The 22,442-nt window shown below is 40.7% G+C and overlaps 1 protein-coding gene across 2 annotated transcripts in view; it reads left to right on the plus strand.

Moving 5' to 3' along the window:
- The window catches only part of WNK1 (WNK lysine deficient protein kinase 1), an 82,999-nt gene that overhangs the window by 49,989 nt on the left and 10,568 nt on the right, over positions 1–22,442 (plus strand). For both annotated transcript variants that reach the window (XM_021715402.1, XM_021715403.1), the window contains exons 10-24: positions 471–752; positions 1,470–1,567; positions 1,679–1,841; positions 2,705–2,821; positions 3,474–3,647; positions 3,842–3,899; positions 4,318–4,440; positions 4,942–6,362; positions 7,833–7,916; positions 10,276–10,359; positions 10,937–10,997; positions 16,227–16,300; positions 18,573–19,234; positions 20,282–20,484; positions 22,139–22,333. In XM_021715402.1, the coding sequence (XP_021571077.1) occupies positions 471–752; positions 1,470–1,567; positions 1,679–1,841; positions 2,705–2,821; positions 3,474–3,647; positions 3,842–3,899; positions 4,318–4,440; positions 4,942–6,362; positions 7,833–7,916; positions 10,276–10,359; positions 10,937–10,997; positions 16,227–16,300; positions 18,573–19,234; positions 20,282–20,484; positions 22,139–22,333 (3,799 nt within the window). The remainder of the gene's footprint in view (positions 1–470; positions 753–1,469; positions 1,568–1,678; positions 1,842–2,704; positions 2,822–3,473; positions 3,648–3,841; positions 3,900–4,317; positions 4,441–4,941; positions 6,363–7,832; positions 7,917–10,275; positions 10,360–10,936; positions 10,998–16,226; positions 16,301–18,572; positions 19,235–20,281; positions 20,485–22,138; positions 22,334–22,442) is intronic.

Here is a 22,442-nt window from a genome sequence, read left to right on the forward strand (position 1 = left end):
TCTAACTGGAAAAAAATTAGGTCTATTCCTATTAAAATTATCTCCAGGGATAGAAAGAACAATCTGAAGTATGACTGTAGCGTCCTTTCCCTTATACTGGAACCAGCCAACTACTTCAAGAATATGGTCTTCAAGATCCATAAAATTATCATTGAACATCAATATAACCCTTAATAGGGTTATTTTGGGTTTTTTTGCATTTCTAGAAAAACAGAACTCTCAAATTCATAGTTTCTGATTCAAGCTTATGTACCATCTGAAACTAAATCAAAGCACTCGTTAAAAAAAGAATACAGTCTTCAAATATCCTTTCGATTATTAGAAAGAAAAGAGATTGGCTACTATTCTTTGCTGTGTGCTTTCTTTTTTTTATTTTTACTATTATTATTATTATTTTTTTGCATGTCTTGCTGTTTTGCTAATTTGATGACCCAACCTGTACTAACTCACCTTCCTCATTTCTGTCACAGGGCTTCCCACCTCGACTACTGCCACAATACCCAGGAGATTCAAATATTGCTCCCTCTTCCAACGTGGCTTCTGTTTGCATCCATTCTACAGTCCTATCCCCTCCCATGCCAACAGAAGCATTGGGTGCACCTGGTTACTTTCCTACAATGGTGCAGCCTTATGTGGAATCAAATCTTTTGGTTCCTATGGGTGGTATAGGAGGACAGGTTCAAGTGTCCCAACCAGCAGTGAGTTTAGCACAACAAGCCCCCACTACATCCTCCCAGCAAGCAGTTCTGGAGGTAAATGGAATTACTGCATGTTGTGTATAAAACATGTGTGTGTGTGTACATATAACACACATATACATACATATATATATATATATAAAGGGATAAAAATGATAAAAGAGAAACATAGGCTCCCCTGGTTTAGAACTCATTTGGAGACTATGTCAAACTAACTTTCGAATGACTTTTTTTTACAGCAGAGTGAAATGCCAATGTGGGGGCATTGTTGCCACTGGCTGTTCTGTTGGGAAGTGAGTGTGCCTTGGAGAAGATTAACCCTATTAGCACTTCACTTCTCTAACTCATACTTTAGCCGTTATTCTTGTCCTTTCACAAACTTTTGCCATTGGCAGTCATGAGAGTATCTTACCCTGCTGTGCTCCCAGCAATCATTTTTGTCCTCCTAGGAGAACGATCTGAATTTGTCTTTGCACTTTGCTCTGCCTGCCCTATTGCATTCTGGTAAGAGGCTGGCTGCATGGCAAGTTGTAGTTTCACACTGCCTAGCAAATATGTGGCTGACGCACCATGCAGTCTATACAAAGACTAGCTTTAGAAACTTCCTTTGGAATTTTAAGACCACTGTCTCTAGATGCTGAATATTGAGAATTATTAGTCAATTTAGAGCTTCTAGGACGTAGGGGGGTATTTTTTTTAAGTAGCTTTTTTAGGGATACTGTATGGTAAATGTATTACTGCCAACATCTGAATTATTTTTTCCATCCACAGAGTACTCAGGGAGTCTCTCAGGTTGTTCCTCCAGAGCCAGTTCCAGCAGCACAGCCACAACCCACCCAGCCTGCCACGTTGGCTTCCTCTATAGACAGGTCAGTAAAACTAAAATTTTCCTCCTTGACTGATAGGTAGGAGTACATGAACTACAGAATATCAGACTTTTAAATCTCTTATTGCAAACCGAACTTTCTTTTTTCTCAAAGTGCACATTCAGATGTTGCTTCAGGTATGAGTGATGGCAATGAGAATGCCCCATCTTCCAGTGGGAGACATGAAGGAAGGACTACAAAACGGCATTATCGAAAATCTGTGAGGAGTCGCTCTCGACATGAAAAGACTTCACGCCCAAAATTAAGAATTTTGAATGTAGGTATTGCTGCCTTGTGGGCTTCATGTTGTTAAGGGAATCTGAAAAGTATTTTAGAGGTCATAAATCCAAGGCACTCAATTAAGTAAAGATAACCTTGTCTTTGTGTGATAATGTAATTTATGTAGTACTCTACTCATTTACTCCTGACAGTCCCTTGAATTGGGTATCACATTTTTTACCTGGAAAATGAAAATTTAGCTCATAAAGCTATAATATATCGTGCAGTTATTGCCATTTAAATATTTCTTTAGATTCAGGTGAATTGGTAAATGTTTAGGACCTTCTCATTACCCAGATGATAATCTTAAATTCCATATTTCTACAGTAAGGCACTATTTACCTTTTAGAAAAAGAATAGTTTTAGTAAGTAGCTTAAAGGCTGTTATCTTCTCAAAGATTTTCTTACTACCAGTTTAAGAAGCAAAGTACAGCTGGGCTTGGTGGCTCAGCCTGTAATCCTGCATCTTTGGGAGGCTGAGGTGAGTAGATTGCCTGAGCCCGCGGGTCCGAGACCTGCCTGGGCAGCGAGACCTCATCTCTACAATAAATCAAAAAATCAGCGGGCATGGTAGTATGCCTGTAATTCCGGCTCCTTGGAAGGTTGAGGCGGAAGGATCGCCAAAACCCAGCGGGTCAAGGCTGCCGTGGCCGGGAGCAGCCACTGTACTCCAGTCTGGGCGACCAAGTGAGACTCCGACTCAAAAAAAAGAAGCAGAGTACTAGTGCTCCAAGGAACAATGATAACACTATGCTTCTTCAGATGTAAATTCAAGTGCTGATATGCAATCTCTTCTCAAATTTTGTAAGAAAGCTGAATGTGGTCTTCTGAGTTGAAGTATCTTTTCTTTTATCTTTCTAGGTTTCAAATAAAGGAGACCGAGTAGTAGAATGTCAATTAGAGACTCATAATCGGAAAATGGTTACATTCAAATTTGACCTAGATGGTGACAACCCTGAAGAGATAGCAACAATTATGGTATGTCTTCATTTAGAATTCCGAATTTAATCTGGGCTCGGTGGCTCAGCCTGTAATCCCGCGCCTTTGGGAGGCCCAGGTGAGTGGATTGCCCGAGCCTGCGGGTTCGAGACCCGCCTGGGCAGGCGTGACCTCATCTCTACAATAAAATCAAAAAAAATTAGCCAGGCGTGGTAGCACGCGCCTGTAATTCCGGCTACTCGGAAGGCTGAGGCGGAAGGATCGCCGGAGCCCAGCAGGTCGAGCCTGCGGTGGCCAGGAGTGGCCACTGCACTCCTGTCAGGGCGACAAAGTGAGACTCCAACTCAAAAAAAAAAGAATTCCGAATTTCTCCTTTGTATTTGATCTTACTATCCATTGCCCTAAATAATTATGCAATATTTTGCAATCCATATTTATTTTGAAGTTATATATTTATTCCAGTGTGAATATAACTAGCACTTGCAACCTGTGGTTTACACATTTTTGTTGTTGTTGTTGAAGATATGTCTAACTAGTATTAATGTTCTTAAAAAGGGAAGTGCTAACTTGAATACCAGATAAATAGTAATACTGGTAGTATGCAGCTAGGTCAGAAGTCATAAAAGTGATAGTTGACTTAAAGCTTGAGAAATGTTGGAGTAATCAGACTGACATCACATTTCTTTTGCAGGTGAACAATGACTTTATTCTAGCAACAGAGAGAGAGTCATTTGTGGATCAAGTACGGGAAATTATTGAAAAAGCTGATGAAATGCTCAGTGAGGATGTCAGTGTGGAACCAGAGGGTGACCAGGGAATGGAGAGTCTACAGGGAAAGGATGACTATGGCTTTTCAGGGTCTCAGGTAGGTTCACAGTTCCCATAATGAAACTTTATTAAAATATTTCCATAGAACTAAATGACTGTGCAAAGTATTCAGTGATATTACATTATACCTATGACTGAGAACATTTTATTTCTCTTTGCATGTGGCCGTTCGCTTGCCTAATCATTGAGATTGCATTTGAGAATAAATTTAATCACCTTTGTTTGTTGTAGAAATTGGAAGGAGAGTTCAAACAACCAGTTGCTGCATCTTCCATGCCACAACAAATAGGTGAGTTTATATTCTTAGTTTTTATCTTTGATTTAAGAAATTGTGGCCGGGCTTGGTGGCTCAGCCTATAATCCCACACTTTGGGAGGCCGAGGTGAGTGGATTGCCTGAGCCCGCGGGTTCGAGACCCGCCTGGGCAACTTGGCGAGACCTCATCTCTACAATAAATCAAAAATTTAGCTGGACGTGGTAGCGCGCACCTATAGTTCCAGCTACTTGGAAGGCTGAGGCGGAAGGATCACCGGAGCCCAGTGGGTGGAGCCTGCGGTGGCCAGGAGCGACCACTGCACTCCAGTCTGGGTGACAGAGTGAGACTTCAACTCAAAAATTAAAAAAAAAAAAAGAGGTTATGTAGCCAATAAGGAAATCTGGAAGCTTCATGTTGGTAACACTATATTTTTGTTCCTTCTTTTGACCAGGTATTCCTACCAGTTCTTTAACTCAAGTGGTTCATTCTGCGGGAAGACGGTTTATAGTGAGTCCTGTGCCAGAAAGTCGATTACGAGAATCAAAAGTTTTCACCAGTGAAATACCAGATACAGGTAAGGAATTGATTCTACCACATTCTTAGTAAATCCTTCCATATCTCTACTATATTGGAAGCTTGATTATCAAGCAGTAATTTGTGATTACATAGATAATGGAAAAGAATAGAAAATTGAGATTATAACCAACAGATAAACATATGGAGGAGGGAAGTAAATGATGACTAGAGAGGATTAAAGAAAAAGAGCCAAAAAGAACAGCCATACTAGATGTAGCCTATGCAGTGGGTACTATGGTATGTGTTTATTTTAGTACCTTTGTATGTACTTGAAGGTTATTACTTTTTTTTATTTTTAGAAATAGATATTTATACAAGCTGATTTATTGTATCAAATTCCTGTTTTACCTGACTGTTTTAGAGCCTATCATTTCTTTGGGGGAGGTTGTAAACTTTGTTGGTTTGTGAAATTGGTACTCCAAACACAGGTTGTTAGGACAGTCTTTTCAATCCACCTTTTTAAAATGGGCTGATTTTGGTTTTTTGTTTTTCTTTGCAGTTGCGGCCTCTACATCTCAGAACGCTGGAATGAACTTGTCTCACTCTGCTTCATCCCTTAGTCTACAACAGGCTTTTTCTGAACTTAGACATGCCCAAATGACAGAAGGACCCAATACAGCACCTCCTAACTTTAGTCATACAGGACCAACATTTCCAGTAGTACCTCCTTGCTTAAGTAGCATTGCTGGAGTTCTGACTGCAGCAGCAGCCACACCTTCAGTATCAGTCCCTGCAACAGGCAGTCCTCTTAATGACACTTCCACATCAGTAATTCAGTCTGAGGTTACCGTGCCCACTGAAAAAGGGGTTGCTGGCACAGGTGTGGCAACTTCAGGTGGTCTCCCTGTGCCACCTGTGTCTGAATTGCCAGTCCCTTCCAGTGTAGTTTCAAGTATTCCAGTACCTGCAGTTGTCTCAATATCTGCTGCGTCCCAGCCACTTCAGGCCTCTTTATCTGGGAGCATTGTTTCTAGTGCAGGCACTTTTCCTTCTGTAACAGTTTCAGTGACTTCAGCCTCTGCAGTGGGCAGTGCTGCTGCCACAGGTGCTCAGCCTCCTGCTGTGTTATCTCAGCAGGCAGCAGGTGGTACTCCTGTGGTAACCACACTAACATCTGTTTCTACCGCCACTTCATTCCCAAGCACAGCCTCACAGCCGTCCCTTCAGCTTAGCAGCAGCACCTCTGCTCCTACTCTAGCTGAAACAGTGGTGGTTAGTGCACACTCACTAGATAAGACATCTCACAGCAGTGCAACTGGATTGGCTTTTTCCCTTTCTGCACCATCTTCCTCTTCCTCCCCTGGAACAGGAGTGTCTAGTTCTGCTGCTCAGCCAGGTGGAATGTATCCTGTGGTCATCCCATCAGTGGTAGGTTCTACTCCTGTTCTTCCCCAAGCAGCGGGACCTACGTCTACACCTTTATTACCCCAAGTACCTAGTATCCCACCCTTAGTACAACCTGTTGCCAATGTGCCTGCTGTGCAGCAGACACTGATTCATAGTCAGCCTCAACCAGCTTTGCTTCCCAACCAGCCCCATACTCACTGTCCTGAGGTAGATGCTGATACACAACCCAAAGCTCCTGGGATTGATGACATAAAGACTCTGGAGGAAAAGCTGCGGTCTCTCTTTAGTGAGCACAGCTCATCTGGAGCTCAGCATGCCTCTGTCTCACTGGAGACATCACTCATTGTAGAGACCACTGTCACACCGGGCGTCCCGACCACTGCTGTTGCACCAAGCAAACTCATGACTTCCACTACAAGTACTTGCTTACCACCAACCAACTTGCCATTAGGAACAGCTGCTTTGTCAGTTATACCAGTGAGTACACCTGGGCAGGCTTCTACCCCAGTCAGCGCTACTTCAGGAGTGAAACCTGGAACTATTCCCTCAAAACCACCTTTAACTAAGGCTCCGGTAAGATTCTTATTATAAAATAATTAGATAAGGCCGGGCTTGTTGGGTTAGCCTGTAATCCCAGCATTTTGGGAGACTGTGGCAAGTTGATTGCCTTAGACCGCAAGTTCGCTACCCACCTGGGCAACTTGGTGAGACCTTATCTCTACAATAAATCAAAAATTAGCTGGGTGTGGTGGCACACGCCTGTAGTTCTAGCTACTTGGAAGGCTGAGGCGGAAGGATCACCGGAACCCAGCAGGTCAAGGCTGTGGTGGCCGGGAGCATGCCACTGCACTCCAGTCTGGGCGACAGAGTGAGGCTCCAACTCAAAAATAAATAAATAAATAATTAGGTAAATATGATCACTCTTTTTTCTTCCTAAAAAAGTATGTTTTCCAACTTAGCCTTGCAAGTTAGAAACGTAGTTATAAAGGTACGTGGCTTACAATATTTATTAAATTAGCAGCAGTTTTGGGATATATGTACATTGATCACATGACTTTTCCCCTTCTTTTGAGCTATGCGAGATTTTCTAAGAATGTGTAATTATTAAGTAAAATACAGGCATTTCTTCAAATTGGCACAAACTGATGAAATCTATACCCCAAAATGGCAGCTAAGTATATCTTTCTGCAAAATATACATAGTAACAGCAGTTCACAGTCTTTGTTTCAGTGAAAATAAAGCAAATTTTGTGCTTTGTTGTAGGTAACACAGATATACAATTTGGGGCTTATAAAAAACTTGGAAGTTAGTGATGAAATTGATGTAGAGGAAGAAGAAATAATCTAATCCTAGAACAAAAATACCTAGAATGTATTTTCCAATTCTCCTGTGTTCGATTTCCTCTTATTCTACCATCTTTAACCTCTCTAACGTCTCCAAATAACAAGGCTTTGTATCATGTCTACTGTATTGTGTGCTTCAGCCATCTTTCTGCATTGCCATTCATACACGTTTCTTTTTGCAGGAGGATAATACAAAATCTAAACTCAGACAAAATAGGAGTTGCTTGATAGTGTTAGATATCTGATGCCTTTTGTTATCAGACCCACCCCTTGGTTATTTCTGAACCTGCTACTGTTGTTAGTTTTGTTTGTTTGTTGGGGCTTTTTTGGTAAAAGTCTCGTTTTTCTAAGCAAAAACCTGACGATATTGTACCAAATAAGTGATTTTGTACTTAAGAATAACTGGACTGTACCTCACATGTACATACAGCCTTTGTTCTCTCTGTTTTCCCTAGAGAACAACTTTTTACTATTCATCTTATCTCAGTATGTTTGTAACACCCCAAACAGTATCCTTGGTTGTCATGTACTTTATTTAAAACAGATACCAGAATGCAACCCAGGTGATAAGCATGGCCATGGCTTCAATAGAGAAATTTTATGCTTACGTTTGTGCTTTCAAATTAGTTGATTTGCTCTTTGGTATGCAGTCTTTACTATAAGTGTCTCATGGACTTGAATTTCCCTTCATTGTCTATAGGTACTGCCAGTGGGTACTGACCTTCCAGCAGGTACTCTGCCCAGCGAGCAGCTGCCACCTTTCCCAGGACCTTCACTAACTCAGGTGCCACAAGGCTTAGCAGATTTATTTCTGTACCCCTACTTTCTTTCACAAAGCTTGTTTAAATTCTTTATTGCATGATCTTGGCTTCTGCCTCCTATTTGGCATTGACTTAGTAACACTACTCTTTTCTAAAACTTTGTAGCTAATGACCCAGACCCTACTTAAAGCAAGAAACTTCATAGTTCCATTGTCTGTAGTGTTGCTTCAGGTCATCTAGAAAACATTTGATATTAATATTTCTTAATAGCTTATGAAGGAAAAAAAAATACAAAATTGACCTTTTGCCAGATCCAGATGATAACTCCTTATCGTTCATACTTTTGTAGAATAGTGAAATTGCATTTTAAATATAAGGTTACATTCTAAGCCATTGTGGACTTCAAAATTATATTTAATCAAAATTAACAGCTGAGCTCGGTGGCTCAGCCTGTGATCTCAGCACTTTGGGAGGCCGAGGCAAGTGGATTGCCTGAACCCATGGGTTCAAGACCAGCCTGGGAAACTTGGTGAGACTTCGTCTCTAAGGTAAATCAAAAATTAGCCAGGCACAGTAGGGTGCGCCTGTATTTCCAGCTACTTGGAAGGCTGAGGCGGAAGGATTGCCTGAGCCCTGCAAGTTGACACTGGGGTGGCTGTGAGCGTGCCACTACACTCTAGCCTCGGCAACAGAGTGAAACTCCAACTAAAAAAAAAAAATTTAATTTCAAAAGCTACTTAGAAAAAGCACATTTATAACTGATAAACTCTTTTGATGAGTCCAGTGTAGCCAGTTGTTTCTTGAATGTTTATCATTTCCTTCATTGACCATCTAATAAAGTAATTACTTTATATTTAGGTAGGTATAGGAGTGATGTTCCATTTTTTAAAAATCTGCATCTTTTAATACAAAAATCATCCAGTTTAGCAAGATGCTAGCATTATGAGATTACTACCCACAGAGAAACAGAGACTAGCAACATGAACTTGAGTTTCCTGTCTCATACTCAGTAAAATGGTGGTCAGAATTACTTGTACTATCCAAATTATTATTTCCTTCTCCCATCCCACCCCCCACCAAATATATTCAGTTGAATTTCCATAGAATACTTGTCATTAATCCATTGTAATCATGAAAAACTTCTGATATGGGACAAGGTAGTAAACTTTGGGGAAAAAAAGGAATTTATTTTAGAACTGTTTGTAAGAAAAACGTGACATACTGTTTTCTTGGGAAGACTAGTCTGAATTTATCCCTACTTCTTTGATCCTGATATATGAGGGGGGGCCCCAAAGAAACAGAATTATCTTTTGGAGGGGGACCTGAAGGGGTGGCTTGGATTCATATTCTTAAAGTGTGATGAGAAACAGCAAATTAGACATGTGGAAGGGTAGGATCAGTGGCTAGTGCCTAGATACAGAGGGAGAAGCACAAATGAAGGCTCTAGAAGATTAGGTTGATAGAAGCCAAGACAAATGTAGGATTAGAGACTGTGGCAAAGTTGGAAGCTATGGCCCTAGGGACAGATGGTAGTGAGGCCTAGTTAATAGAATGGAATGCCCAGACCTCCTTGCTGCCAGTCAAAGGGCAGAAGAAGTATACATTGTAAGATCCAAAGAAGAGAATAATATCCTGGTGACAGAATATTTTAACACCATCTTTTATTCATAGAGACAAGTTCCCAGAAAGGTGTGTAAAATGGAGAAAGAAAGGCCGGGCGCGGTGGCTCAGCCTGTAATCCCAGCACCTTGGGAGGCTGAGGCGAGAGGATTGCCTAAGCCTAGGGGTTCTAGACCAGCTGGGGTAACTTGATGCGACCTCGTCTCTACAATAAATCAAAAAATTAGCTGGGTGTGGTGGTGCGTGCCTGTAGTTCCAACTACTTGGAAGGCTGAGGCGGAAGGATTGCCTAAGCCCAGCAGGTTGAGGCTGCGATGGTCGGAAGTGGGCCACTGCCCTCCAATCTGTGCGAGAGTAAGTCTCCAATTCAAAAAATAAAAATAAATAAATAGAAAGAGAGAGGGAGAAAGACTATAGGGAGCATGGGATACAGTTAATATACCAATAGATCTTTATGCATTTTTTAGAATATATTTTTAAAGAGAAGACAACTTTTTATCACTTTGAGTAACATCAAACATAGAAGACTTTGAAACTGCCAAAACAGGAATTGCTTGAGAGACTGACATACAATCTTGAGAAACTGGTAAAATCATCAAAGGAATATACTGTTTTAGTAGATTGAGTTTTATATGTTCAGTGAAGACAGTGCTGTGTTGTGTCAATCTGAAGCATAAAATAGTATATCCTATCTAAATAGGCTATATATAGTAGCTTTTAAGGTGATAAAATGTTATGTTTACTGTGATTGTTTTTGTTCAGTCTCAGCAACCTCTAGAAGATCTTGATGCTCAATTGAGAAGAACACTTAGTCCAGAGACTATTATGGTGACATCTGCAGTTGGTGTAAGTTTTAAAAATCTTGATAAAATCTCCTCATAACCCTAATACATTCCTGGAACTCAAACTGAAACTATACTAAACCATTAATACCTTTAACACATCTGCTTGTTCTATCCAATAGAAATGAGATAAATTAATGAAAGATTAACACTGGTCCACTAGAATGGAAAATTGATTTGAAAGATAATTTTCTAGTCTTACCTTTAGTTATATCACACATCAATTATGTGGCTTTTATATTTATGCTTTGGTGGAGGCTAAACTTTGTGAGACAATGTTTTGATTAAAACTATTCTATGAGCAGCCAAGTTATATACTCTTAAGCGTCCAATGAGAAAAATTAAGATAGCCTTCAAGAAAGTTTAAGACTCAAACTTACCTCTTAAAAAAGCTGCTTTTCTTTATGTCAGACTTTCTTTTAACGTTTTTAGGCTGTTAAAAGAAAATTCTCCTAGACAGAACTGTTTCTCACATTTGCTGTCTTCTTTTCCTTCTACAAAGATCAGAGGAAAGGCAAAAGTGTGAGTGACTGAAGCTACAGGTTTTGTGATGTCTGTGTATGTGTGTGTGTGTTTTGCAGCCTGTGTCCGTGGTGGCTCCAACAGCGGGTACGGAAGCAGGAGCACCGCTTCAAAAGGATGGTGAGACGCATCTTCTTCCTTGTGTATTACTGATTCCAGTCCTACCTGTAGCTGGTTGTAGAGGCGTATTATTTTAAAGACATATTCTTGAGAATATCGGTATATTTGAGACTTATAAGGAACATGCTTATGTACTTCGTAACTGAGGAGCATTGATAGTAAAGTGTAAAGAATTAACAAATTAATGAATCTAATACTGGGGGGAGCATTCTGCAGAAGGTAATGATGGGGCTGCATTTTTATCAGCTTTGTTATCAGCTAGGCCAGATTCTTACTATGAGAGATTAGGAAATTCAAGCATTCTATATTTATAAAAAGTAATTTACTGATAACCTCTTGGCTTTTGTGATACTGACTCTCTTCGGATAGAGATAAGCTTGTACAGCCTGGACAGACATTTGTTTTCAGTTGATCAGCTTAAATGATTTTATTTACAAGGAAATTACTTTTTGAATTGGCTCTCTTTTTTTATCTTAAAGATGTGGGTTACAATTCAGGGTTAGGTATACAAATGTTCATTATGCAGGTGCCCTTGTTGAGGTGGTGTGCCCCTCCCTCCCCCGGCAGTTTGCCTCAATTGCCAGTCCCATCCCTTCCCCTGGCAGTTTCCCACTACTGCCACTCCCTTTCTTATAATATCATGTTAATTGTTCATATGGTACCCTGTTCTTTGTTCCTGTGATATATCACTGAGTATAATAGACTCTAAATCCATCCAAGTTGCTGCGAAGTCCATATGTTTGTCCCCCTTTTTTTTTTTTGAGTTGGAGTCTCACTCTGTCTCTCAGGCTGGAGTGCAGTGGCATGCTCATAGCCACCCCAGCGTCGACCTGCTGGGCTCCAGCAATCTTTCCACCTCAGCCCTCCAAGTAGCCAGAACTACAGGCACGTGCTACCATACCCGGCTATTTTTTTTTTAATTGTAGAGACGAGGTCTTGCCGTGTTGCCCAGGCTTATCTCAAACCCACAGACTCAGGCAATCCTCTCACCTCAGCCTCCCCAAAGTGCTGGGATTACAGGCTGAGCCACTGAGCCCAGCCTGTTTGTCCTTCTTTATGGCTGCAAAATATTCCGTTGTGTATATGTACTACATTTTTTAAAATCCAGTCCAGCTTCGATGGTCAGCATGGTTGGTTCCATGTTTTTGCTATTGTGAAAGAGCTGCAACAAACATGCAAGTACAGATATCTTTTTGGTAGAATGACTTGAGTTCCTTTGGGTGTATTCCCAATATTGGGGATTGCTGGGTCATATGGAAGGTCACCCCTACTAACATCCCTAGATAGATCATTGAAGCAAAACATCAACAAGGAGATCGAGAACCTAAACTTGACACTCTACCAAATAGATTACCTACAGAATTTTCTACCCAACAACCACAGAATATACATTCTACTCATTACCACATGAGATGTACTCCAAGATCGATCACATCTCGGCCATAAATTAAGCATAAACAAATTCTGTAAGGTTGATATATTGCCATGCAAGTTCTCAGACCACAGTGGAATAAAAATAAATATCAACACCAACAAAACTCCCCCAAAACCCATATAGACATGGACACTAAACAGCATGATGCTAAACAACTATGGGTCAACACTGAAATCAAAACAGAAATTAAAATATTCCTGAAAACAAATGAAAATGAGGAAATATCTTACCAAAACCTCTAGGATACCAGGAAAGCAGCTCTAAGAGGGGAATTTATGTCTCTACGAACACACATCAAGAAAATGGAAAGATCACAAGTTGACAACCTAACAAATAACCAAAGGGGGCTGGAAAGAGAAGACCACCAAAACCCTAACTTTTAGTAGAAGAGTCCAGATCACCAAAATAACCCAAATACGGGACATAGAAGACATAAATGTCATAGAAAACATCAACAAAGCAAAAAACTGGTTCTTTGGAAGAAATAACAAAATTGATGGCTCTCTCATTTTCACAGAAGTCACTTGGAAATCAGAGGAACTGACTAGAAAGTATAGAAAAGGACAAATTAAAGGAGAGTGTAGATTATCAAAATATGTTATCTAGGCTGGGCTCAGTAGCTCAGCCTTTAATCTCAGCACTTTGGGAGACCAAGGCGAGTGGATTGCCTGAGCCCATGGGTTTAAGACCAGCCCGGGCAACTTGGTGAGACCTCATCTCTACAATAAATAAAAAATTACCCAGGCGTGGTAGCACGCACCTGTAGTTCCAGCTACTTGGAGAGCTGAGATGGAAGAATAATTGGAGCCCAGCAGGTAGACGCTGGGGTAGCTGTGAGCATGCCTGCCACTGTACTCCAGCCTGGGTGACCGAGTGAGACTCCAACTCAAAAAACCATGTTATCAGCTTAAATGTATAACAATGACAATTAATAAAATAAAGTTTACTACTAATAAAAAGGAAATGTAGATCATGAGAAAAGGTGACCTTTCAAATCAGAAAAAGATGGAATATTTTAATAAATGATTTAGAACAACTGAATAACAACCATCTTGAAAAAAGTAAAGGTGAATCACTAGCCTAAAACTAAGTAAACACCAAATAGCCCTAAGATGAAAAATTGTATGATAAAATAGTACTACAAGAAAACTTGAGAGGAATTTTGTTTTTAATCTCCAGAGCAGGGTTGACAAACTTTTTTCTATAGAGAACCAGATAGTAAAAAATGTTAGAGCCAGGCTCGGTGGCTCAGCCTATAATCCCGTGCCTTTGGGAGGCTGAGGTGAGTGGATTGCCTGAGCCCGCGGGTTTGAGACCCGCCTGGGCAGCAAGACCTCATCTCTACAATAAAAATTTAAAAATCAGCCAGACATGGTAGCGCATGCCTGTAATTCTGGCTACTCGGAAGGCTGAGGCGGAAGGATCACCGGAGCCCAGCAGGTGAGGCTGCGGTGGCCGGGAGTGGCCACCGCACTCTAGTCTGGGCGACCGAGTGAGACTTCAACTCAAAAAAAAAAAAAATGTTAGGCTTTGTAGGCTATACAGTCTTTTTTTTACAACTTAGTCAAATCTCCTGTTACATCCCAAAAGTAGTAGTAGATATTATGTAAATGAGTTTAATTGTACTCCAATAAAATTCATTTACAAAAACAGGCAGTGAGCTGAATTTAGTTCACTTTTCATAGTTTGCTATTCCCTGATATAGAGGAAGGTGTTAGGAAGTTTAATGCCCAACCCCGAAGCAAGCAGTAATAGGTTTTTAAATTTCTACATGGAGAAAATAGTGCCGAGGGTGCAAAGATAAATGAAAAACTAGAGAAATACATACATCGGGGTGGGGAGGGGTACATGTAGCCATTTCACAAAAAGGACTAGTTTTCTAATACAAAGAATTCCTAAAATTTAGCATGAATCAAAAAGTAGGCAAAAGATAACGAAAAAGAAACTTAGACTTGAAATTTCATTAATATTACAGAAATGCAGAGTTACAAGGGATAGCATTTTTTACTTGTCACTGGTAAATTCAGGTGTTTTATAGCCACCAGTGACTTGGTACAGTCTCTGTGGGGATCAGTTTAGTAATGCCTATCGAAATTTTAAATGGAAATGATTCAGCACCTCCATTCTTGGGTATTTATTCTATAGATTCATAAGAGAATATTTATGAGGACATTTTTTTAAATAGCTAGAAATTCTTAATAATTGAAATGTCTAGGCCAGGCGCAGTGGCTTGAGCCTATAATCCCAACAGTTTGGGAGGCCGAGGCAAGAGAATTGCCTAAGCCCAGGGTTTCGAGATCAGCCAGGCAACTTGGTGAGACCTCGTCTCTACTATAAATAAAAAAAAATTAGCCAAGCATGGTAGCACGCACCATGGTAGTAGCATGGTAGTCCCAGCTGCTTGGAAGGCTGAGGCAGAAGGATTGCCGGAGCCCATCAGGCCAGCACTAGGGTGACTGTGAGCATGCCACTGCACTCCAGCCTGGGCGATGGAGGGAGTGAGATTCTTAACTCAAAAAAATAAAAAAAGACCTGGCTCGGTGGCTCAGGTTCAAGACAAGCCTGGGCAATTTGGCATGACCTTGTCTCTACAATAAATCAAAAATTAGCCAGGTATGGTAGCGCGCACCTGAGTTCCGGCTACTTGGAAGGCTGAAGTGGAAGGATAGCTGGAACCCAGCAGGTTGACGCTGGGGTGGCCATGAGTGTGCCACTGCGCTTCAGCCTGGACGACGGAGTGAGATTCCAACTGAAAAAAAAAAAAGTCTACTAGCAGAAGCCTGACTAAAATATGGTAACAATGAAAATACATATGTAGTACATATATATAGTACTATGCAACCATTAAAAAGAATGAGGTATTGATATGGAATGATTGTCAAAATCAGCCAGTGTTCTACTGGCTGTATAAAATACAGAAAATATATGCTGGTACATTTCTACAGTATCTCTAGAAAGAAACTCAAAGGGCTGTCCCTGGGAAGGAAAACCTAGGTGGCTTTAAAGTTGGTCAAAACTGCTTATCAGTGATTCTGAGAACTATACTGTCCTCTTCTAGGACATTGAGATACTAGGACATTGAGATACTACTACATTGAGATACTAAAATTAGGTGGTTTTCATTTAAAATTGGGCCTTTAATACATCCTAAGAAAAAGTCTCATCCTCCCCTTCACTCATATCTCTGAGTTAAAGAATGAATAACTGAATTCTTTTTTTTTTAAGTCTAGTCTTTTAACAAAATAAGGGGGCCGGGCAGATCATGACTCCCAGGCATCCCACAAAGTAGGCGGGTCACCTTAGGGGCAACCTTTACCTGCTCAAAAATTCTTCTCACATTAGCAGTGAGGATTCGGGCATCATCCTGAGTTGTTATTTTCCTTACTCATAAGTTTAAGGCATAACTGAATTCTTAATACTTGTTAAAATTTGTTCTTATACTATTATGTAATACTGCAGTTAAGCTGTGAAGCAGATTGCCTTTATTCCTTTTAACAATGCCATATCAACTGTACATGTGTACAAGGAAAGTTAAAAGGTTAATGATAAATTTTTAGATCTTGACAGTTTTTAACAAACTGTAGTGCTCTTCATAGTGAGGGTACCTAGTAGTAGAGCAAACAATAACTATTTCCTTTTGGACAAAGCCTAGAGGGGGAAAGAAGGAAGGAAATTTTCCTCCCCTCTAACAGCCTTCCTTATAAGTAGTTTCATTTTGCTTTATTTCTGGCCAAAGAGAAAAGCTAACTAAGAAGAGATGCTTATATTTTCCTTGCTCTATGCATTTGTTTCAGTTTCTCAAGGCACAGAAGGCCCTGCCCTAGCAACCAGTTCAGGAGCTGGTGTTTTTAAGATGGGGCGATTTCAGGTAAGACAACCACTTTTCTTTGCCTTGATTCCTCCATTTGGGGGAGTGGGCCTATAATAAAAGTATTATCTCCTATGTGGGTCATAATTAAAACCAGTGATAAATTTCTTTTACATAATACTTTCATAGCTCTTTTATCATTTTCCCACAATAAAAGTAATATATACTAATAAAGAAAATATAGAATACTTAGAACAGTAGAGCAACAATAGATAGTTGTGCTATATCTACCCACCCACCTCCCAAGATTACCTTTTGCAGTATATTTTCTTCCACGCCGCCTTCTTTGTACAAGTGTATATTATGTAAAAATGACCACTGTTTCTCCTGCTCTGCATATCTTGTAGCTTTTTTTTTTCCCCCATCTAGATTAGTTGGTTCACCTAATGATGCTCCTATTTGGGGTCATTTAGGTAGTGTCTAAGTTCCAAAATAGTAAGTAAAATAACTGCAAACATCTTTGTGTATAAAAGCATATTCCATGCTTAGAGTAATTTTCATAGGGTTAATTTCTTAAGTTACAATACTGAGTCAGCATCAAGTGACACCAGATCACTTTATTTCCCCAACTGGTCCAACATGTGAGGAGTTTCTGGATCTTAGTATATAGTATTAAACAAGCCTTGAAATTTTTATTTATTTATTTATTTTTGATTCGTAGTCTCACTCTGTCGCCCAAGCTGGAGGGCAGTGGCATGATCATGGCTCATGACAGCCTGAACCTTCTGGACTCAGGCAACCCTTCCACCTCAGCCTCATGATTAGCTGGGACTATAGGCGCACACCACCATGCCTGGCTAGTTTTTTTTGTTTTGTTTTGTTTTTGTAAAGACAAGGTCTCACTATGTCACCTAGGCTGTTCTTAAACTCCTGGGCTCAAGCAGTCCTCTCATCTCGGCCTCCCAAAGTGCTGGGACTGTGTAGGCATGAGCCACCATGGCTGACCTTTTTTTTTTTTTTTTTTTGAGTTGGAGTCTTACTCTGTCGCCCAGACTAGAGTGCAGTAGCACACTGACGGCCACCCCAACATCGACCTGCTGGGCTCAGATGATCCTTCCACCTCAGTCTTCCAAGTAGCCAGAATTATAGGCACACACTACCATACCTAGCTAATTTTTTTATTTATTGTAGAGATGAGGTCTCGCCAAGTTGCCCAGGCTGTTCTTGAACTCGTGGGCTCAGGCATTCCCCTCACCTTGCCCTCCCAAAGTGCTGGGATTACAGGCGTGACCCACCGTACCCAGCCACTTGGCCTGTTTTTAAAAATTTGTTTTCACAACTACATTCTAGGTATCCTCACAGTAGCCCTTGGAATTAGGGATAGTAAATGATGTTTTTCTCATTTGTAAACTGAGGTTCTGAAAGTTTGTAGGTGGATGAATTTGTATTTGTAATACATGGACAAGCCAGGACCAGGATCTGGATCTCCTTATAGTTACCAGTTAGTTATAGTGATTCTTGAGGCTTAGCTGGCATTTTGCATTTATTAAATTTAACTTTGGGTAATGGAGTCCAGCAAGGTGAGTTGACATGCTAGTATCTCATGGTAGGTAGTACATTTAGGGGTAAGGCTCATTAGTAACTAGTAAATACTTGAATGCAGGTTTAAGAAAATTACCCTAGTAGTTTTTCTCTTTTTTTTGAGTTAGAGTCTCACTCTGTTGCCCACGCTGGAGTGTAGTGGCATACTTACAGCCACCACAGCCTCGACCTGCTGGACTCAGGCGATCCTTCCACCTCAGCCTTTCAAGTAGCTGGAACTATAGGCACATGCTACTATGTCTGGCTTATTTTTTTTATTTATTGTAGAGATGAGGTCGCACCAAGTTGCCCAGACTGGTCTCAAACCCCTGAGCTCAGGCAATACTCTGACCTCGGCCTTTCAAAATGCTGGGATTACTGGTTTGAGCCACCACGCATGGTCAGTTTTTCTTAGTCACAAGCAACCTTCAAAACTCTGTGACCTGTTGTTGTTTCTGTTTTGACTAAGACATGAATCTGAATCCTGTGTATGAGATATGAAAGTAAATCATTTACTTAGTAAGCTTAGCCAGCCAGCCACTTAGAATCTGCATCTCAATACAGATACGCTGCTCTTTATAATGGTATTCAATTCATGTTCACAGTCAAAGATGGAGGGACAGGGTAGAGATAATCAGCTTACTCATTGACTAGGAAATGAAGTTATTCCTTTTTTTAGAATGGTTTATGTTAGAAATTGAATATTGAGAACTTCTGTTTTTCATCTCACTTTGTTCTCTTTTTCCAACAGGTTTCAGTTGCAATGGATGATGCCCAGAAAGAGGGTAAAATTAAATCAGAAGACATAAAGTCTGTTCGTTTTGAATCCAGCACTTCAGAGTCTTCAGTGCTATCAAGTAGTAGTCCAGAGAGTACCCTGGTGAAGCCAGAGCCTAATGGGATAACCAGCCATGGTATTGCTTCAGATGTGCCAGATAGTGCTCACAGAACTCCTGCCTTAGAGACAAAATCAGAAACTGGCCAGCCTACCAAGGTCGGACGTTTCCAGGTGACAGCCACAACAAACAAAGTGGGTCGTTTCTCGGTATCGAAAACTGAGGACAAGATTGTTGAGGCAAAGAAGGAGGGACCAGCGGCATCTCCTCCATTTATGGGTTTAGAACACGCTGTTCTTCCTACTGTGACACCAAAGAAAGAAAAGCCGGAACCGTCAGAGCCTTCACATCTAAACGGGCCGTCTTCTGACCTAGAGGCTGCCTTTCTAAGTAGGGATGTGGACGATGGTTCAGGCAGTCCACACTCCTCCCAACAGCTGTGCTCAAAGAGCCTTCCTATCCAGAGTCTAAGTCAAAGCCTTAGTAACTCATTTAACTCCTCTTACATGAGTAGTGACAATGAGTCAGATATTGAAGATGAAGACTTAAAGTTAGAGCTGCGACGACTACGAGAAAAGTAAGTATATTTTCTCCTGTGAAAGAATAATGGCTGATAATGTTTTAAAGTCTAGAGCCTAGTACCAAAATTAATATTCATTGAAAGAGAAGGTGCCTCAGCAATTTGGGAGGCCAAGGCGAGTGGATTGCCTGAGCCCACAGGTTTCAGACCAGCCCGGGCAACTTGGTGAGACCCAGTCTCTACAATAAATAAAAAATTAGCCGGGTGTGGTAGTGCGCACCTGTAGTTCTGGCTACTTGGAAGACTGAGGCAGAAGGATCGCTGGAGCCCAGCAGGTCGATGCTGGGGTGACCATGAGCACTCCGGCATGGGCAATGGAGTGAGACTCCAACTCAAAAAAAAAAGAGAGAAGGTGCCCTCAAGGCCCCACTCCATATACCTACGTCCCCCCCACCCAAAAAGATTCCTAGCTAGTATCCCCTAGGTAGCTTCTTCCAGGCAAGAAGAGAAAGAAAGAGGTGATATGCAAAAGCTTAAGTTGCCTGAATGTATGTGGTTCATTAGGTTCTCTTACACATATGAGAATCCATCACATTTCTAGTTACAGATCTTCTTCAGCAGCTTTATATTATTACTAGAATATTGTTTTTATTAAAAGCACTTTGAATCTAAAATAAAATTTTTACAAAGTTATAAAAAACCACTTTTAATCGCTATTAATCACCGTTAGCTACTTATTAGTCTACCAAATGAACCCAGTAATGGCATTGGGATATAGGATTATGCTCACGGGTTTTGTTAAGCATATTTGGCAAATTGACTCACAGTAGCAAATTCAGATATCCTGCACATAGCCTCAAAAGCCAGGAAATCTTATCCCCCTAACAACCATTTTTTGTTGGCTCGGAGCTTGTTAGAATATGGGTTGGGTAATGGAGATCAGCAAAGTGAGCTGACAAGCTAGACTCTCATGGTAATGCATTTGGGGAAAAGGCTCATTGGTAACTAGTAAACACTTGCATGCAGGTTGAAGAATATGCTGTTAATTCTAGTTTGAATGAAGGAGATTATGATTTTGGAATTATATTTGATTATCTTTTGTAGACATCTTAAAGAAATTCAGGATCTACAGAGTCGCCAGAAGCATGAAATTGAATCTTTGTATACCAAACTGGGCAAGATTCCCCCTGCTGTCATTATTCCCCCAGCTGCTCCCCTTTCAGGGAGAAGAAGACGACCTACCAAAAGCAAAGGCAGCAAGTCGAGTCGCAGCAGTTCCTTGGGGAACAAAAGCCCCCAGCTTTCAGGTAAAAAGCCCTGGACCAAGTCAGCCATGGCTGTCTTATTTTTCTTTCTCTATTTGTGTAGCCTGTTGAACATTTGTTGTTTTGTTAAAATTCAAAGGAATTTGGCTCTCCTAATATTCTTGCTTTCTTCTGTACGCCTCATATTTATTTTACCTCTTTTTGTGTCCATAGAAGTAGATGGGGTGAATACAGTGGCTTATTCCATTGTAATCCATTTTGCTATTTACTGGTAATCTTCATTTATAGCTGTTCTTAAGGTTAGACTTTTAGGGTCTTACTCTGTTGCCCAGACTGGAGTGCAGCAGCACAATCGTGGCTCACTGCAGCCTTAACCTCCTGGGCTCAGGCAATCCTCCTGCCTCAGCCTCCCATGTAGCTGGGACTACAGGTATACACCACCATGCCTGACTAGCTGTTTTATTTTTTGTAGAGGTGCGGTCTCACTGTATTACACAGGCTGGTCTCGAACTCCTAGGCTCAAGCAGTCCTCCCGCCTAGGTCTCCCAAAGTCCTGGGATTATAGGCATGAGACACCATGCCTGGCCAAGGATAGACATTTGCCTGTTTACTCATGTAACTCACATTAAAGCAAAGTCTTGGGCAGTTGGAAGAAAATAAATTATTCTTTGTTCAATGAAGTTCAGGTAGATTCTTCTTTTTGATGAATAAGTTGGTCACAATTACAGCTGGGATGCATGTAATGTCATATAGATACTTGGGTGTGTCTAAGTGGTAACTTCCTTGATTAAGGCTTTTATTTCATTTATCTACACTGAGTTCAAGAACTTGTTACTTGTTGCAATTAAATAGTTGTCATAATCTTTTATAATGGAATGTATCTTAATTGTGATAGAGAGTTTTTCATTGTTCGGTGAAATTATGGTAGTGTTAGCAGATAATTAGTTGAAAAGTAAAAGAGGGCTAAAATGTGCTAAGAATGTTGGTGCACACTTCTTAGTAGCTCCTTTTACTAGAAGTTTTCATAGATGCCCAAATTCTTTTTCTGGCACATTAGGACCAATTCATGCAACCTACTAGTAGAGATGTGATAATAAAAGGAAGTCAGTTAATCTCTGATCTGATCCCAATCAGATTCTGTCTCCAATTTTAACATACCTTTTTATCGAATTTCTAGCCAACCAGTTACTAGGGAACAAAGAAGTTAGTCAGTTTTAGGACAATTGACCTAGTGATGGAAAGTCACATACTAAGAATAATTTTAGACTTTCAATACTCACATCTCTTTTGTGTCTGATGCATGTTTATAAGAAAATCTAAGCAGAAACTGCCTAACCTATGTGTATCACGATTCAACATCTTTTCTAATAGAGTGAAAAAAAATTGTGCAATTACCATTTGGAATCCTGGCATCCACTGTATTTTCTAATCTTACTCTGCTCATACTTGTGGATCATCCAGGCTTCCTACAGCTAAAAAGCCTCTGGGATAGTTCAGAAATCTTTATTGCTTGTTGATTCTTAGTGTCATTCCTCACTTCCATCCTGTTAGTGAGAACTTGGTTCTTTCATGAACTTAAAGTTTTTGACCCATCATTAATCACTCGGTAGGACACACTGAAGGAATAAAAACAGTGCCTAGTGAGTGCATGGGGAACGCTGGACATGTTTCCTCATGCCACTTTATCTTTTGGCAGGTAACCTGTCTGGTCAGAGTGCAGCTTCAGTCTTGCACCCCCAGCAGACCCTCCATCCTCCTGGCAATGTCCCAGAGTCTGGGCAGAATCAGCTGTTACAGACCCTTAAGCCATCTCCCTCCAGTGACAACCTCTGTTCAGCCTTCACCAGTGATGGTGCCATTTCAGTACCAAGCCTTTCTGCTCCAGGTCAAGGTAAGAAATCAAAGCAACCATCATCTTCCAAAAACATTAAAATGGAAATATTGTCATACCTGAGACAGAAGCCTGATGAGTAACCTATTGTTAAGGTGGGTTGGGAGAC

This window comes from Carlito syrichta, unplaced genomic scaffold (genome assembly GCF_000164805.1).
Source record: "Carlito syrichta isolate Samal-C Ts95f unplaced genomic scaffold, Tarsius_syrichta-2.0.1 Scaffold307058, whole genome shotgun sequence".
Lineage (NCBI taxonomy): Eukaryota > Metazoa > Chordata > Mammalia > Primates > Tarsiidae > Carlito > Carlito syrichta.